Genomic DNA, 18,575 nt, shown 5'->3' on the forward strand with positions numbered 1-18,575 from the left:
TATGTGAATATAATTAAGATTTAAATATCTATCTATTGTTCTATCACTAGCAAAGCCTGGCAACTAGCTTAGGGCGGGTTAACACTGTTAAGGGGGTCGCACACTGGACGTGAAGCTCAGCGCCGTGTCTCAGGATCTCACACCGGACTCGCCCATTATATACGCGCAAGCTCAATTTTGAATGGACTTCTGACAGAACAGCTGCACGATGGGTGTATCTTGTAGCACAGGGTGAAATTAGTATGTACATTAAAACGATTTGAGGGAAATATAATATACATTTAATATAAAAACCTTGAAATGGAGCTCTGTGGAGCGGCAGGATTTTCAACATCTTCCTGAGTAGCTGCGGACAGGCGCCGAATGCCGCCACCGGTGTGTGTACAGTCATAGAAAACAATGTGCTTGAATTTTAAAGACGTGGAGCGGTGCCTAGCGCCGCCGAGCTTCGCATCCGGTGTTCAACTCCCTTTATATTACGCTAGAAACAAGCTAGCAATGTGCAAAATCATGTTAGCAACATGCTAAAACATGTTAGCAGTGTATTATTTCATGTTCAAAACATGTTAAAACATGCTAGCAGTGTTAATTCATGTTAGAATGTGTTAAACATGTTAGTAAAATGCAAAAACATGCTAATTCGTGTTAGCAATGCTTACATTTGTTTTAGAAACAACCTAATTAATGCTAACAATGGTAAAAACATGTTGCAAAATGTTATGCTAGCCTTGTGCTTATTCATGCTAGCAATGTGTTTAGCAATGTGGTAAAACATGTTGGCAATGTGCAAACATCATAATTCATGTTAACATTGTGTTAATTCATGCCAGCAATGTGTTAAAACATGCAAAACATGCTGGCAAAGTGCTACTTCATGCATATTAATTTATTTTTAGACCTGATAGGAGGGGTTCTGGCAGACCAATCACGCCGTTTGCGGTCCGCGTAGAATTGACGCGTAGTTACATTTTTGGAGAGGTGCGCGTCAGGGTACGGCGTATGTAACGTGTCTGTGTAGAGTACACCGTACCTTCTGCGTGCACTTGACGCAGAAGTATAAATTGTGCTTTATCCATACACTATATTATGTGTTAAAATGACAGAGCAGTGGAGACGTGTTCTCTAGAGTGACCAATCACGCTTCTCTATCGGACAATCCAATGGAGGAGTCTGGGTTGCCAGGAGAACGGGACTTGCCTCACTGCATTGTGCCAAGTGTAAAGTTTGGTGGAGGGGGGTTATGTTATAGTTGCATTGGGTTAGCCAACTCCATATTAAACCCTACGTATTGAGAATGGAATGTCCTTAAAGTTCATGTGCATGTAAAGGCAGGCATCCCAAAACTTTTGGCAATATTGTGTACTTTGAACAAACCCCAAATACTATTAAACTTGCACTCAAATACCGCCTAGAAACACACCAGCTACTACATGACAACATGAGTGATTCGCATTCTGTCTGTATTATATGTTATGCAAGTTTGTGATGAGTGTCCCAAATCATAGTACGCTGAATATAATATGCCAAAGTTCCCTATAGAAATTACTATAACTTCTGGTGGCTTTTGAACTTTTGATGTTTTTGAACTTTATGATGTACAATTATCTGTTTTGTTCTTGCTCCAGGAAATGACTTCAGCAGTGCAAAAGAACTGAAGGCAGAAATCAGGAGTGTTTACGGAGAGAGAGATCGTCTGGAAGGGCTGGTGAGGAAACTGCAGGCGCTGAGCACAGAAAGTGGACACGATCTGACCCGCATGAAGGAGCAACACAACCAGATCAAACTGGAGCTGCAGGAGACAGAAGCCCAGTACGGTGAGTAACACTGTCACACAAACCACACCAACAAGACACGCTATTAACAAGACCTGCAAGATTTGCATTGTATTTTTTGCTGGCACAGGGGGGAGCCATTTCTTCATATGTTTCAAGTTTTGTAGGTTTCAATGTTGATTTGTATAGAGTGGAAATCTCTATTCCTCACATTCGCTACCAGTGTCCCTCTAAATTTGAGTTTTCAACCAAATTACAGTATATCTATATTCCCTTGACATTGAATCCTTATTATATGAGTATAATATAAAAACAGCGAAATTAGAAAAATATTTATAATTAAAATATGCATAATATTTATATGAAAATGTTCATAAAGAAAATCAAATCTATTTTCCAGAGCAATTTATGCAATTTACATTAATGTAATTATTATTATTATTTTTTTACTTTTTAAATTTAAAATCATCATGAATTATTTGTACAAATAATATTATAATTTATGAAAAGCCTATAATTTATTTATGTTATTTCAATTTTTATATTAATACATTTATATATGCACTTTTTAAATTTGGCTTTATTTTCAATAATGTTAATTATCCTGCAAGAGGCTTCAATTTCATTATAAACATAACATTTGGCAAGAATGGATATATATATAATGTAATGTATATATATATATACATATATATATATATATGTATGTATATATATATATATATATATATATATATATATATATATATATATATATATATATATATATATATATATATGTAAATTAGTAAATTAATTAAAAATATATTATATTAAATAGATTTATTCAGCTTTATATTCAACATATTCATATTTTTTTATTAAGGAAAATCATTCTCTCTCTCTGTCTCTCTCTCTCTCTCTCTCTCTATATATATATATATATATATAATAAGTTAATATCTATATACATTTTATATAAAAGGTAATGTTATAATGTTAATTATACAGCAAGAGGCATCATTTTTATTATGCAAAATATAATGAAATCATCCTTTTTATTGAAAATATATATTATATATTCATTTTTTTCTTTTATATTCATCTTTTATATGAATGAAACTCCTATTTTTTATTTAAGTATGTATATATATATATATAATATTTATTAAGCTTTATATTTAATATATTATACAATATATATGAAAATAAACTTATATATATAATTGCATTATGCAAAATATAATTTCATTTTTTTTTTTACATTTAATGAAAACAATCCTATTCAAGCCTTCTTTTTTAAAATGTAAAATCAGCATAAATTAAATTTAGTGTACAAATACTGCCAAATAATATAATATAATAAATAATGTATGAGTACTTTTATTAATTAATTTATCTGTGTTTATTTAGGTTTTATATTCGACAATGTTAATCCTACAATAGGCTTCATTTTCTTCATGCAAATTATACTTTGTTCTTTTTTTTCCTTTTGTCTTTGAGGTGCAATATGATCTAGACTAGTTTGACATGTTTTGTGAAATTCATCCGGTGTTTAGTGGCTACAAAATGGAAAGCTGTCAAAGTGTCTGGCTTGTGTCACTGGTGTAAATTCACTGGTAACGCACTGGTCTCGTTCTGGTATCGCCTGACTAGTTGGCGATAATGACCAGATGCACATTCAAATCTTCTCAACTTGGCTCTGCCGTTCTGTCCTCCCATGAGGATATGTGCGGGATGGAGATTGCAGGCGGTGGTCTGTCATTTATTCGGTCCCCTACACGTCCAACAACAGGAGGGGAAGGCGGCTGACAGCCAATGGGACTCTCGCCAGCTCTCGCCCTGCCCGTTACAGGGATTACACTCGCCTGCTTAATTTGACACACACACACACATTTTGCTCAACAAAGAGCTCGGCTGGTCTGTGCCTTTGTGCTGGGATGAGAGAGATTGTGAGGTAATGATAGGCTGAGCGTTGATGCTAAATATGCAAAGCGGGTGAATATGATACAGAACACAAAAGATCTTTGACATGAGCGGGCTGCTCCTGATAGGGTCTTATTAGCTTGTCTTCCCACCGGGGTAATAACATGCTGACACACATATTTGCCGCTTACCTGCCATCAAATCACTGTTTTGGGCATAAGAAAAAGGGTTTGTGTGCGTCACTTGTCACGTCGGAGTTATAGTTTGCGGTTGGGTTGGTGCTTGAGTAATTAGGAATATATTTCCACATATCAAATGGTATTTTTAAACATGAGTCTTTGTCCCAGCTTGTGCAAAAACAAAGAGCTGTTGTTATCATCTCACTTTCAGAAACAAATTCCTAAATGGAGCGGAAAAATCTTGTATAAAACTTGGAGGGCAAGGAAATGGTAACTCACAATGAGCACGCTTACATACGCTGATAACTACCAAAAATCAGTTTATTGAAATAACACAGCAATGCAAGTAACGCATGCACACTTCAATAAGCCGACAGAACGCAGGTTAAGGTGTTCACATGCCTGGAGAAATCGGTGTGAGGTGTGTTGATCAGTGTTACACTGATAAAGGAAAACGGTTTACAGGATCATACACAATGAGTGCAACGCTTAATAAGCCGACAATGATCATGGTCATGTAAACGCAGTAACCCGTTTTCTTTTAACGGAGTAAGGTCATAAACGGCGTAAGCATAGACTGATCGAAACAGGTATTTTTTTGCCTCTTACCCTGATTTTGCGATGCATGTAAACGCATTACGTCGGCTTATTGAAGTGCACATGTGTGATAGGTGACAAAAACACAAACTTAGAGCAGATTTAAATGCATCCAGCGAGTGTTTTGCATCTAATAAGGACATATATCACAAATGCAGACTCTTAAGACCCAGAAAATGATAAGATGTGTTTTATAATCTCATGCAGCAGAAGTAGAAGAAGGTTCAGTCAAAACGCTGCATCTGGAACTGCATGAGAGAATAATACGAGCCAAAAAATGTCCCGCTGACACGGTGCACGCTTTATTTAACATCACAACTGACATAACATTTGGAGTACTCTGAGTCAGATATGAAAATTATTATTTTTGACATCACTACAAGGAAAGAATCCGGTTTATTAATTAAGTCATGTAAACGTGGTTTACTCGTGTTGTCAGTTTACTGGTTTGCATGTAAATGGGGAAAACTGGTTATTTCAGTAAGTTGATATGTGTGAGTTATCAGCTTACTGGTGTGCCTGTAAACATGCCCATTGTCGGCTTATTAAGCATTATCAGGTTAAGAGTGTGCATGTACTCAATGAGCGAAAAACAAAAGCGTTCTGTGGTAGTGTACCATCTTTTTTTTGACTTTGCAATCCTGTTGTTTATTGGGCGTGTGCAGTACCAAGATCATTTGGACAAGTTATTATTGGATATGCATCCTACCTTGCAATTTGATTTAAATTAGTGCTGTCAATAGTTTAAAAAAATTGCTAATATTTTTGTAATCAATCTACGCTCACCCATTTGTCCTACTTCTAACACATCTAATAAACGCATCTGTTCACCCATGGGTGTCTGGTCTGAAAACCAGGTGTGTTTGCATTTTTTTGGCACGTTGCTATTTTAAGGAGCTGAAAATGACTGCGCCATTGACCAACAAAAACCTGCAGTATTTTTTGTGTTATTTAAAGGCCTTGTTAGGGACAAGTCCCCCCCAATAATTAGAAATGGCCAAATTGTCCCCCCCAGTATTTGAAATTCCTGCACTGCTCTCCTGCACTTCATTACGCAGCCTTTGTATGTTAAGATTACAAAAAGGTTTAAAAGTAAAATTTTAGTCTGGTCTGCCTCAGGTCTAGTGGTGCTCATCAATGTAAAAATGATTGAGATAGTCACTCAAAGTTCTCTTTTGATTCGTGCACAGTCTTCACACAGATCTATTGCGCAGTGAAATCACAAAACAAAATGCACACAAACGTGTCCCTGCGCTTAATACACAATCATTGAACATCTTTGATTTTAATGAAGAAGAAGAAAAAACTGGATTAGAACCTGTAACCCTCGACATGGATTTAAATAAATTCTACCACTAGACCACTAAAGAATTAGGATGTTAACATCGGATCTATGTATTTCTTCACTAACGGGAAGAATCTCGAAACAAACAATATAATTGACACAGATTAATGCAAATATAATTTGCAAATAGTCCCAAAATGATTATTTCCACACTAGGATTAGACCTAGAATTTTGTTCACTTTTTTGTTCCTTCATGCTTTATAAAAATGAAAACATTGGTCCTCCCCATTGTTCCAGACATGGTTACGGTCTTGTCGGATAAGCCCTCAGTGCACCTGTGCCATGCGCTTCAGCCCATGCGCTCAAATCGCTAAAATAGGGCCCTAAATGTTTAGCTTTGCATCAAAACTCAAGTGTCGAATTGAAAGTCATGCCTGGCTTCTCTAAACAGCAAAGCCCTGCCTCCTTTGATTTGATTGGCCACCGCAGTCATTTTGACATTGTTAAGCGCTGTTAGACCACCGAGGCCGGTTACAACTTGCATTTGTAAGTTTACGTGTTTTGAGTTTTGAGAAAAATGTCAAAAGTGCAAGAATTGCAGCCTGAAAATGTAACCTCTTGAGGTGTTTATAGTTTGCAGCCTAAGCAAGCAAGTGCAGAATAAGTAATCCCATGTGATGAGGACGTTTCTATTGGAGTCTTAAAGGCACAGCAACACAAAAAACTGCCTGTTTACTTCTAAGAGAGCCTAGAAAAAGCTCAATTTGACTATTTTGCGGTGTAGAACATCTTTATTAATTTAGAAATGTTATGTAAAAGCGTTATAATGTACCTTGACAGTGAGCACCGTGGTGCAGTAGCATCTGTAATGACTGTTGAGGATGCGAACTGACAGGCTTCGCTGTTGTTTCAGAAGCCGTTTACATCCATTAATGCTGCAGGGCTCCTGCTTCTTTCCTGGGGAACTTGTTGGTGGGTGAAATGTTTGTCCATAAGAGGAGGTATAATTATAGGAGGAGTAAATGGAGCGGAGAATGTGAGCAGGTGACAGAAGGCTTTCAGCAATGAGGTTTCATGTGTTTGCCGTGCTTCGTCTCTGGGTTTCTGCAAAGATTCACTCACCAAAATAAACTCTAATGCGTCTGTTTTTGTGTTCGCCTCTCCTGAAGTGACAGACCTTTCATTTCTTATTGATGAGACTCAGAATGTGGTGTGTGTGTGTGTGTGTGTGTGTGGATAATGTGCTGTTTCCCTCCTTTAGTTTGACAGGTAATTATTGCATTCACATCCCCACAATTAGAGTTTTTATGAATATTTTAAAATAGTTTTTAATTTTATATTTTGCAATTTTATTTGAGCTCAGCTTATTTTTAGTTGTTTTTTGTGTGTCTTTTTTTAACTAATTTTTATTTCGGTTTCATTAATTTTAGTACTTCAAGTTAAATAAAATGTTTAATATTTTATTTTGAGTTAATATTTTTGTGGGTTTATTCATTTATGACCTTTATATTGTTGTGTGTTTTTGTCATTGCTATTTCTATACTTTTTTATTATTTTTAATTTCAGTTTTTAATGATTTTAGAGCATCGTTAAACTAAACAAAAATATATATATATTTTTACATTTATTTTAATAAAATGTTTTTAATGTTTTAGATTTTTTTTAATAACCTTTATTTAGTTTGGTCTTTTTTACATTGTTATTCTTTTTTTAATGTCTATCGTTTTTATGAATTTTTATTTCGGTTTTGGTAATTTTAGTACTTTAAGTTAAACTAAACAACAATAAAAAATTAGAACAATTTTATTGTTTTTTATTTATTTGTTTTAACCTTTTATTTTGTTGTGAGTTTTTGTCTTTATTAGTCTTTTTTAAATATCTGTAGTTTTTATTAAGTTTATTATGGTTTTAGTCATTTTAGTACTTCAAGTTAAACAAAACGGAAATGTTAAATATGTAATATTTCATTTTGAGTAAACCTTTTTTACGGTTTTATTATATTTATATAAAACCCAATTTGTGTACTTGTGCACTAGTCTGCCGTTTTATATTAAAAATAGTTTATGTTGAATGAATCAGCAAAGATATGAAGACAAAAGATAGCTTTGTAGACTATTAAATGCCCGTGCATTGCTCTTAGAGTAGTCAACGATAGCCAGGCAACTCTATTATAGAGTTTAGTTTAAGTTAATGATGATAACCCTAATGCAAAGTATCACTAGTCCTATAATGTCCTTGAAAATAATTTAAAAAGGTCATGCAATAACCTTCTTGCCACTGATACAGCCCACGTTTATTATATTGCATAGAAATTAAAGCTCATTCCTGTCAAACAGCACTAACACCACACCTGTTTATGCTCACGGTTAGTGCAGGAGGTCAAGTTTAGATGCACCTTATAAGCACAGCAACAGTCTATGAGTGCTGACTAAGATGCTTTTTCTCTCTGTGCTGTTGTGCTGAAACTCAGAAACACAGACAGAGGCCCATTAATCACAGCCGTCTCCTCTGACTCAATTAAAACGACAGGCTATTCCTCTTATGCCGTATTGCACCAGCATTTCATGCCCACGCTTCTGCATTGAAACACATGGCTGCAGGTGTATCGTCTGCTTTTGAGGCATATTAATGGTGCAAAAGAGGCTTTATGTTCTTTTACACGTGGCAAATAATTACCAGCTTTCTCTGAATAAATGCATGCACTTTTTGCGATCATTAGCTCATGAGCGTCCTTCAGATGCATTAGTAGAATGTTTGCGTTCACACCACTCGGTATGATAGTTTTGTTCTCAAGTTGTCAGTGCTAATTAATGAAGCCTTTTCACATTTCATATCCGTGCATACCTTCCAAATCAGGCAAGAAGATTAGCTCCTGAAAGAAAGAAAATAAAGACAGATTATCTGGTGTTTCTGTTTGTCATCTTCTGGTTGATGTTATGTATGCTTTTGTCGGTTTTGATTGACAATGGTAATGTTCAGAAACCACACTACTCCAGGGCCGTGCACAGGGGGGGTGGCCCGGTGGCTAGAGCCACTGCCCCTATGCCCTCATCGGCCCTCACCCTCAGAGGATTCCCATAAAAGCGATCTGCTAAAAATCCACTAATTGCGCTAATCCGTTCCGTGTTTTCCCGTGTCGTCCCATTAACATGTATATTACGAACTACAATCGACATTACAGACAGTGGTAGATCCGCGGAATCAGTAATTTGTTTGTTTCAACATTGCAAACATGGATTCAAAGCTCCAGCATGCAGGCGGGTAAATCGTCATATACTGTATACTGAATATTTAGCTGACAGTTTGTCACTCTCATACTCCTGTAAAACAGATTCCGATTACAATCAATTTTACGAGTTAATACTAGTATAAATAACATACGTCATATTTATGATATGTTGTGTAGACCATATTAATCGTAAACACAATAAAAAAAAAGGTATGGGCTATATAAATGAGTTTTATCAGGGTACAATGGGGTTAAAACACACCCTAAGAAAAATGTGCTTAATTTTTTTTTAAGTTCATACTTGTGCAAAAAAAAAAATATCTCTAGGAGCGTTTGCAGTATTTTCTGTTTATTTTGATGAATAAAATAAATAATTATTGTTCAGTAAATATTAATATGTTAATATACAAATATTTTTTAAATACAGATTTTTTTTTAAAGTAAATAATCTGAAAACATTGAATGAATGAGAACCCATAATAATTGAATAAAGTTTTATCGTTGTAACAACTAAATATATTTGTATTATATGATATGATTATTATTATATTTTTATTATAAATATGATGTTACCTCTAAGATGGACACCCAACTTAAGATATTTACCAGCTGAATCTTAACCATGTCAAATGGAAGTCAGTCAGCGGTTTATTATCATGTTAAATATGCCTTTTACCCCAATTACCCTACTTTTACATATTCTGTTATTAAAAAACTGTTGCGTATGATTTACATAAATCATAAACAAGACCTTTGTCCCAAAATATATTCAATAATTTGAGTGATTCTCATTTGCTACTTAAATCTCCAATAAAAAATAAAAATAGAAAAGAGATCAAATTAGCCCAGAATCAACTTTTTGGAAGAATAATTAGAACAACATAAATTTAATTAGCACTAAAGCCTAACAATTGTACTTACAGTATGATTGTAAAAGGTTTGTTATTCATTCTCTACATTATGATACTCTGAACCCTTATAGTGCCCCTTATTTTGGTTTGAGCCACTGCCACTCAAAATGTCTGTGCACGGGCCTGCACTACTCCTATTATTTATGCAGTATGCATACTGTGTACAGTATTTAAATGATGTTTGCATGGGATAATGTTTGCAAAAATGTGCAATACGGCCTGATAATGTGAACTGAACCAGTAAAATAAATGTGAGCACTGTATGTTTAAAGTCATGATGTTAAACGTTCCACTGGCTTACGGCCGTTTCACACCGCAAGCGTGAGCAGTGCGTATTTTTTCCGGCGCCCATGTTAATCAATGAGTGCATTCACACCGGGAGCAGGAGCAGCGCGTGAGCGTCAAGCAGGAGCGTCGCGTGAGCAGCAGTGAAGCGGGGGTTTCGGCTGCTAGTCTATTTTTGCTGCGCTGCTGACGCTCAATTAAAGTGAAAGCACACTTTTAAAGGACAAAATAAATGTGATTGCACACAAAAAGTGCCTAAAATGCACACATGAAGCACGTGTAGTGTATTTGAACAATAACTGGAGTATGTCAGAAAAGAAAATGAAGAATAAAAAATATCTGTGGAAGGTTTTAGCAATTGAAACTTGTTTTGATTATTCAGTTTGGGTGAAAGTATGGTTATGATTATAAATAATAAAGTAAACTAGCCAGAAAATATAACAAACTTTCGTTTAGTTTAGTATTAATATTCAGACAGGTAAAGGCTCTCGGTCTGCAGCTGCAGTCACGGTGTAAAGCGAAAGCACACTTTTGATGGACAAAATAAATATAATATCACAAAAGCGCTCAAAATGCACACAAGAAGCACATGTGGTGTTTTAACAATAACTGGAGTATGTCATTAAAGAAAACGAAGAATAAAAATCATCTGTAGAAGATTTACCCATTTAAACTTGTTTTAATTATTCAGTTTGGGTGAAAGTATTATAAAAAGTAAAGTAAACTAGCCAGAAAATATAATAATTTATTTTAGTTTAGTATTTAATACTCAGACAGGAATAGGCTCTATCATTGTGGGAGCCGCTGCTGTGACGCTGCACAAACGCTTCCAGTGTGAATACTCTCGCGCGTCTGCAGCTGCAGTCACAGTGTAGTTACGCTGAAGTGCTGCTCACGCTTGCGGTGTGAAACAGCCATTATGGTTTGCAAACAATGAATAGTGTTAGGGATGCACGATATTGGATTTTTGCCGATATCCGATATGCCGATATTTTTCAGCTCATTTTGGCCGATGCCGATATATGTTTATTTTTTCCCTTTGTTTGGAAACAACACCATTTTGAGCAAAAACTATTTTTTTTCATTCTGGTTTCAGATTTCTGAGGTATCCTTAATAAAAGGATTCTTGTTGAAGATAAATACATTTTAATAAAGTTCTTTTTATGATAAGAGTATATTAAAAGCTCTGAAAATAACAATAATAAAGTCAGTAATTTTTCACCCCAGATGCAGCTGTAACCTAAATATTGTATTTTTGGATTTAACGTTTGTGCACATGAAGTGGGGGTGGCATAACATCCATTGATGCTGTCTTTTAATTCTACAATTATTGTAGAGCTCCTTGGATTATTTTTTATCATCCATTTCATAAAATTTTATAACAGATTAATACACTGTATATAAAAGTATTTAATTTACAAGTGTCATGCTTGTGATTTATGACATCATTACTGATTTGTTTATTCTGAACAAGAAGTAACTTCAATTTATTTGTGTATTCTACTTTTCATTGTATTACTGTAACAACAGCGCACCCACTACATGTATAAATATACAGCGGTCTAGCTGGAGGGCACTAGGACCTGGAGGAGCTTCTGCTGCTGTGGAGGCTGCCGCATGCGCTAGAGAGTGGGGAGACGCGATTGGGCTTGTTTTGGGTTCGTTTTGTTGTGAAAACGTGGCAAATCTGCTGCTGACGGTCACGTCCTTCTGTACGTGCATTCAGAAATTCAAGGCAGCATTTAAAAACAGTCAATATAAATCACTGTACATGCAATGTATTTTCTTGTTTTCACTTGAAGAATGACTGCAGTGCTGACATGGTCTCATCTGTGGCACTCCTTGCACACGTGAGTTATTGCAGGCGCATATCAACACGTTATCATATCGGCAAGGCATATCGGCATAATGTTTTCATATCGACCGATGCCGATTTTTATATTTTAAGCGTTTATCGGCCGATTCCGATGTCGTGCCGATAATATCGTGCATCCCTAAATAGTGTGCCATTATTTATGCCAAGCTGTTGATGATGATCTACTGTTGATCAAATATGACCGAGGTTATATTGTAATACGTTGCAAATTTTAGAGTGCATATCTCTGAATGAGCATTTCAGAATAAGAGTCCTGGCGCATTACGGGCTTGTTTATAAATAAAAGTCGTGCATTATGTATGAGATCTTTTTTTTTTTTTTTTTTTGATACTTTTGGTATTTTGGTTGCACAATCAAATCTGCCATTTAGCTCGAAATGAACGTTTGGCCCTACATTATGGAACAAGCTGCCCTCGACTATCCGTAACACACCGACTCTACATTTGTTTAAATCCCAACTTACAGCTCACCTGTTTTCTCTGGGCAGTAAATAATTATCTCTCGCTTCGCCTCTGTCTTTAAAGTGATCTTACACCTTTTCATGTTACATGACTAGTTGGTGTTAATTGTTCACTTTGATTGTGTAACTTCTTTGTTGTTGTTGTCTATCTGGAGTTGTTTGTTGTACACCTGCTTGTTTATTTGTTATCATGAACAGGCTGATTGTTTTTGTACTACATTGTAAAGCGACCTTGGGTTCCTGAAAGGCACTATAAAAATAAACATATTATTATTATATGTATTTTACAGATTCTCCCTGGATCTTCAGCTCTTCTCATCACAGGAAGAGCCTATTGTTCATATGTTCATACCGATTTGAATACATAAGTGTATATTGAATAAAACATATCTTGAGTGGTTTAAACTTGCAATCATTCCTTAATAAAGTAAAAGATGCTGAGATACATCATTTTGTTAGGGATCGTTTGTTCTGTATGGACATACGGTACATGATTATGGTTAATGAAAATATATAACATTAAAAAGTTGTGATACTTTTAAGGTGCACTATTCAAAACAAAGGCGTAGTTTGATGACGCCAGGTTTGAGCTCAGCATCTTGGGACGTGGTCTTCACCTCACAGCCGGTGGGAAAGATTTGGGATAGTCCCGGTTCATTGGTTAAAATAGCAATTTTCTCTCAATTTACAAATAGCTGGAAACATTTGTGATATTGTAGGTACTCAACTGAACAAAATATATAACACTGGCCTGGGTTTTTTGTGGATATTTTACTGCAAAAATCCTACATAGTGCATGTGGTGTGGCAAGCAGTGTGGCAAGGGACCGCGAGAGCGGGTTGGTGACGAGTGTTAACGAGTGCCAGCTGCATGACACACCGGTCTCGTCTCGCGGCCATGTGACGGGAGCATAAAAGGAGGAGCAAGGGCTGCGGAAGACGAGAGAGGACCAGGCCTGGACTTTATGTTGAGTTTTGTTTATGTTTTATTATGTTTATGTGGGCAGTCGTCCGTGAGGGGCTGCCCACGTTTTATTTAGTGGGTATTTGCGGGCTGTCGTCCGTGAGGGGCTGCCCGCGGTTTTACTTTCGTTTTGTTTATTTATTTTTGCATTAAAAGAGTTTTGAACGTTCGCCGGTTCCCGCCTCCTTACTTCCAATCTACGAAGTGTATTACAGTGCACCTTTAAATAAAACTGAAATAAAATTACATTTTCCATAAAATTATTCTATTTCAGCTAGTTGTGATTGTCATTTTCATTTAGTCTAACTTAAAGTATTAACATAACTAAACACATAAAATAGAAAACAAAAGTACATGGACTTAAAAAATACAAATAACAAAAACTATTCAAATGAAATCGGAAAACATAAAAAAAGATTTCAAAATATGAATAAAAACTATAGCCTACTAGTATCACAAATATACTAAAATTACACTGATTTAAGATACACTGATTTAAATTATTTTAATGAATTATTAACTTGTAGACAGGGTCTTAAATCTGCTGATACCCTGTTGATTGGAGTGCAAATGTTTCCCCTCGTCTTTGGATTATCAGGACTCGACAGGCTGAATTTGAACCCGTGTCTTCCATATGAGCTCCAGAGCATGTGCACAAACTGCTCGGCCTTGACTTGTTATATTTGCGTTCTCTCACCATTTTACAATCTCCAATGTTTAACAGATTGCTGAATCATTTGTCGTCCAAGAAAAAATAAGGAAGATGCAACACTTCTTCACAATGTGCCACTATCACCATCTGCTGTTGGTGATTCTTGCACTGTTGCAAACAGCGTCTCACACCGTAAAGATGTTGAGCGGCTCATCTGTGGTAATGCTAGGCTCTGTCAGATGGGCGAGGGTGACGAATATGGACCAGTGGGCTGGATTAGAGCACATTTCAGTGGTTGAATCTGAATTCATGTCTGTCATCAGATCAGGTTAAAATGCGCAGATTTTCTTTTTGTGAAATTGTGTGAGGTTTAGGTCTTGAGGTGGAATGGGATTAGGAAGAGCACAGTTTGAAAATGACACTGTTAGGCTCAATGTTCACACGCTTGGTCAACACAGACAGCCAGAGTCCTGTCCAGTAGACAAGTAAACAAATATTCATAAAAATGTTCATAATTTAGACACAAAAAACAATTTTTCCTACCCTGAATTTTATCCTAGGCAATTAACGGCTCATTATTATGATTTATGGCTTATTAATATAAACTCGTGATTAGTCGAATAATTGCTTAAATGAACGGCTACTAGTCGACTAGAAAGGTCTAGTCAAGGGCAGCCCTAATAGTTATTTGTAGTCCATCTTGTATTGCTCTTCTCTCCTCGTCATCTCACTAACACACCAGTGGGCGGGGCCAAAGTTGCTATAGTAGGTATAAACTAGCTGTTGATCTTCTTCTGCAGAGGCGGGCTTTCACTAATAGGCACATTCTGCAATGAGTTTACATTTACATTTATGCGTTTAGCAGACGCTTTTATCCAAAGCGACTTAAAACTCAGGAAAAAAAATCCGTCAAGAAGAGGCAAAGAAACGCAGAAAGTGCCCTAATACCAAGATTTGTATACTACTCAGAGTAGCAAAAAAACAGAAAAAGGGAGGAAGAAAAGAGAAATAGAGGAGGAAGAGTTTAGAAGATGTTTTTTTTTTTAATGATAAGATTAATTGCTCATGGAAGAGATGAGTTGTTGGACTTGGTAACAATAATCGCTGTTTTTGGACTAACAAGGAAGTTTTCAGTTCTGAAACTTAAAGAATATTCTTATGTAATATAAAGGTATGGGCTTAATAATATATTCTTAGTATGATGACCTCTTATGTCAAAAGTGCAAGTAAATTTAGATTTCTCAGTTCATGACCCCTTTAACAATGATTTATTATTATTATTATTATTATTATTATTATTATTATTATTGTGTATATGAATGAAGGTTATCCCAAAAAAGCTAAAGGATAAAAAGAAAAGGGAAAAAAAAGGAAATTAAATTTTGCACAAAAAAACCCTAAAACCTATTTTTAGAACCATTGAGATTTTATTGCATTTTCATTCTGCAAACACATTTGCTCCCATTACCAATTATGAAACAAAAAGTGTGTGTGTGTGTGTGGCATAAGTTGTTTTGTCTTTATTTAATGTGCTACAATATCATAAAGAATACTGAAAATTACAAACAAAATCAAAAATTAAATGTCCACACTCTTCACAGTGGTGAGAATTTGAACGGAATAGGTTTAGTTGTCATTGAAATGTGACCTGGATGTGAGTTTCCGTGACTTTCACCCAGGAGAAAATGATAGTCTTGACTGGACATGAATATGTATGGCATGCCTGCATCTCTCCCTGATGTACGTTATTTTCTCTCTCCTCAACAGAGAGCAGTTTAAGAGAAAACACTCTGAAGTATATTGAGCTTCTGGAGGACAGACTTCACAGGTACTGGATATTTCTCATCTCGCCGCCTCTCACACTCTTTCACACAAACAGCCCCTCATCTCGTCCCTCGGGTGATTTTTCCTTATTATTTAAACAGTTCACACTGTCTGGCCTTATTTCAGTTCCATCTCTGTGGATGTTTCAGTGTATTAAATCATTCAGGTCTGCGCTGACTGCATCAGTCTGTTTCTGATGAGCTCATCTTACAAAAGTGACATTTCAAAATTAAGATGAAATGGAAAAAAGAAATAGAGATGTGAGCTGCCACTTCAATAAATTGCCTCACTGAAAAGTGTATTTGTTTTGAGCACTCTTGGCTCATTTTTGCTGCTTTTAATGATTTTTAGAGTCACTTGTAGCTGATTGTGGACAAGAACCGCCCACTTAGAATGAAATTCTGATTGACATGTGAAGCAATCAATCACAGTTAATTTTTTCCCCATTCCATTCAGTGGTGGGTTCATCTGAAATAATAATAATAATATCAATAATAATGCTGTTGTTGCTTTTATTTCAGATTAACCCATATGTGCTTGCCAGTGTTGGGGAAGTTACTTTAAAAAGTGGTGTTTGCTCGTTACTCGTTACTTTTTAAAAAAGTAATCCGTTACTTTACTTAGTTACCCCCTTTGGAAAGTAACTTTTTATGTTACTCGTTACTTTTATGTTGCTTGACTTTGGGCAGAACCCAATATCTGTTCCTTAATGTGTAGGCCTACATAAAGTTATACTTTGGAGGACATAACAGGTATTTATTTTGTGTTCTTTATTATATATATTAAAAAAAGTATCAATAAGCTCCTTAGGAACAACATGGTAACCTCAAAATTGGTCATATGTCTCAAAATAAAACATGCATGCCTCATCTAAATCCAACAGAAAAAATATTAACCTAAAAATGGCTTGATGTCGATGGCGTGTGTAAATAAAATAAAATGGCACAATACAGTTTAGAGGCAAAGACATTTTAGCCAAAATAAAATCAAGCACAACTTATAGCATGACTAGCCTCAGAATTAAAAAGGCTATGTTAAATGAATATGCTGGCCCTACTTCACAGTATGATGGGCAGATAGAAAAGAGGATATTAGGCATAGGCTTGAGTTGTCTATAGCATGGGTGGCAGGCAACCTATTCCACATCAGCACAAAACGGGGAGCAGTCTTTCAAAACGTTTATCTGAAAGTCTGTTTCTTCTTGGGGTAAGCACAAGGCCTCCCTGGCTGAACAGCCTTTCCACCTGTGCACTGGATGGTGTGGCTGTGTTCGGCAATGTCAAGGCAAGCCAATAAAGCTTCCCTGCTCTCCAACACCGGTGCGAATCGCGTCTTGATAGCCTAGGAGAAAACGTACCGTGTGGAGCTTGTAACTATTGCGCAAGCGTACAGATGGCAGAGTCGCTGTCAAATCTTACCATGGGAAAAGTAACGTTACGCCGAATTGAAAAATGAATTACGTTTCGTTACCAAATGTTCAGTAGTAGCGCGTTACACTACTTTTTACCCGAAAAAGTAGTTACGTTACTGTAACTCGTTACACACAACACTGGTGCTTGCAATATATAATGCACAAATATATAAAATTGATGCTAAATGCAAATAACAACTGAAACTATACAGTAAAGTCAGTCAAGCCAAATTTGAAGTTAGCTTGAGAAAGCCTGACCAGAAAGTTTGAATTAGTTTTAACAGCTTTAAGTCTTAAGGCTTTAAGTTTACAGATTTTAAGTCTGAAATAGTTTTTAGTTTTAGTTTAGCTACTTTAAGAGATATCATTTTTGACAGACAGACAGATTAGAAATGTTGTATCGCATTGCTAGCCTTAATTGGCATGTTTCTAACATGAGTTAGCATGGTGCTAACATGACTTAGCATTTTTTTGCTAGCATGAATTAGCACAGTGCCAACATGAATCAATATGCTTTAACAAATTGTTAGTGTGAATAAGCATTTTGTTAGCATTTTTAAACATTTTGCTTGGATGAATTTGCATGTTTTTTCACGTTGCTAGCACAAATTGGTTTTTTTGCACATTGCTACTTTGAATTGGCATGTTTTAACACATTCATTAGCATGTTTAGCATTAACAAAAGCATTGCTACCATGAATTAGCATTTGGTAGCATGATTTATCATTTTGTTAGCATTATTTGACACATTAGCATGATTTAACACATTGATACCATGAATGAGCAGGATATAACACATTAGCATGATTTAACATTGCAAACATTATTTAGCATTGCTAACATGATTAGAATGTTGCTAACAGATGGCACGATTAACAAAAGTAGCATTATTTTACTAGCATAAAAATAGACTATTATATGACTCTTTTCATATAATATAATTTTGCATATGGTTTGACTAATGCTGTTCATCCCTTATTAATAATTTAAGAACATTATTAATTAGTTTTATACACGTTGTCGTCATTTGATAGCCTGGCGTGGTCATACTCAATTCTAGTCAGAATATGAGTCTGATGCTCCATTGGGCTGTGATTATGGGCGTGTTTCAACCCAACCAGGAAAGACTTTAATTGGACAGACCTACGACCAATCAGAGCAACGCAGCGACGCATTGTCAAATGTCAACAGAGCTCAACTGCACTGTGTTGCCAAGTCCACGTTT

General features: G+C 35.8%; 1 protein-coding gene across 1 annotated transcript in view; it reads left to right on the plus strand.

The window, feature by feature from the left end:
• disc1 (DISC1 scaffold protein) overlaps positions 1–18,575 on the plus strand; it is a 98,211-nt gene that overhangs the window by 42,513 nt on the left and 37,123 nt on the right. Inside the window, exons 9-10 of the mRNA XM_067422281.1 lie at positions 1,626–1,814; positions 15,883–15,943. Coding sequence (XP_067278382.1) covers positions 1,626–1,814; positions 15,883–15,943 — 250 coding nt within the window. The remainder of the gene's footprint in view (positions 1–1,625; positions 1,815–15,882; positions 15,944–18,575) is intronic.

This window comes from Pseudorasbora parva, chromosome 17, assembly GCF_024679245.1.
Source record: "Pseudorasbora parva isolate DD20220531a chromosome 17, ASM2467924v1, whole genome shotgun sequence".
NCBI classification, from domain to species: domain Eukaryota; kingdom Metazoa; phylum Chordata; class Actinopteri; order Cypriniformes; family Gobionidae; genus Pseudorasbora; species Pseudorasbora parva.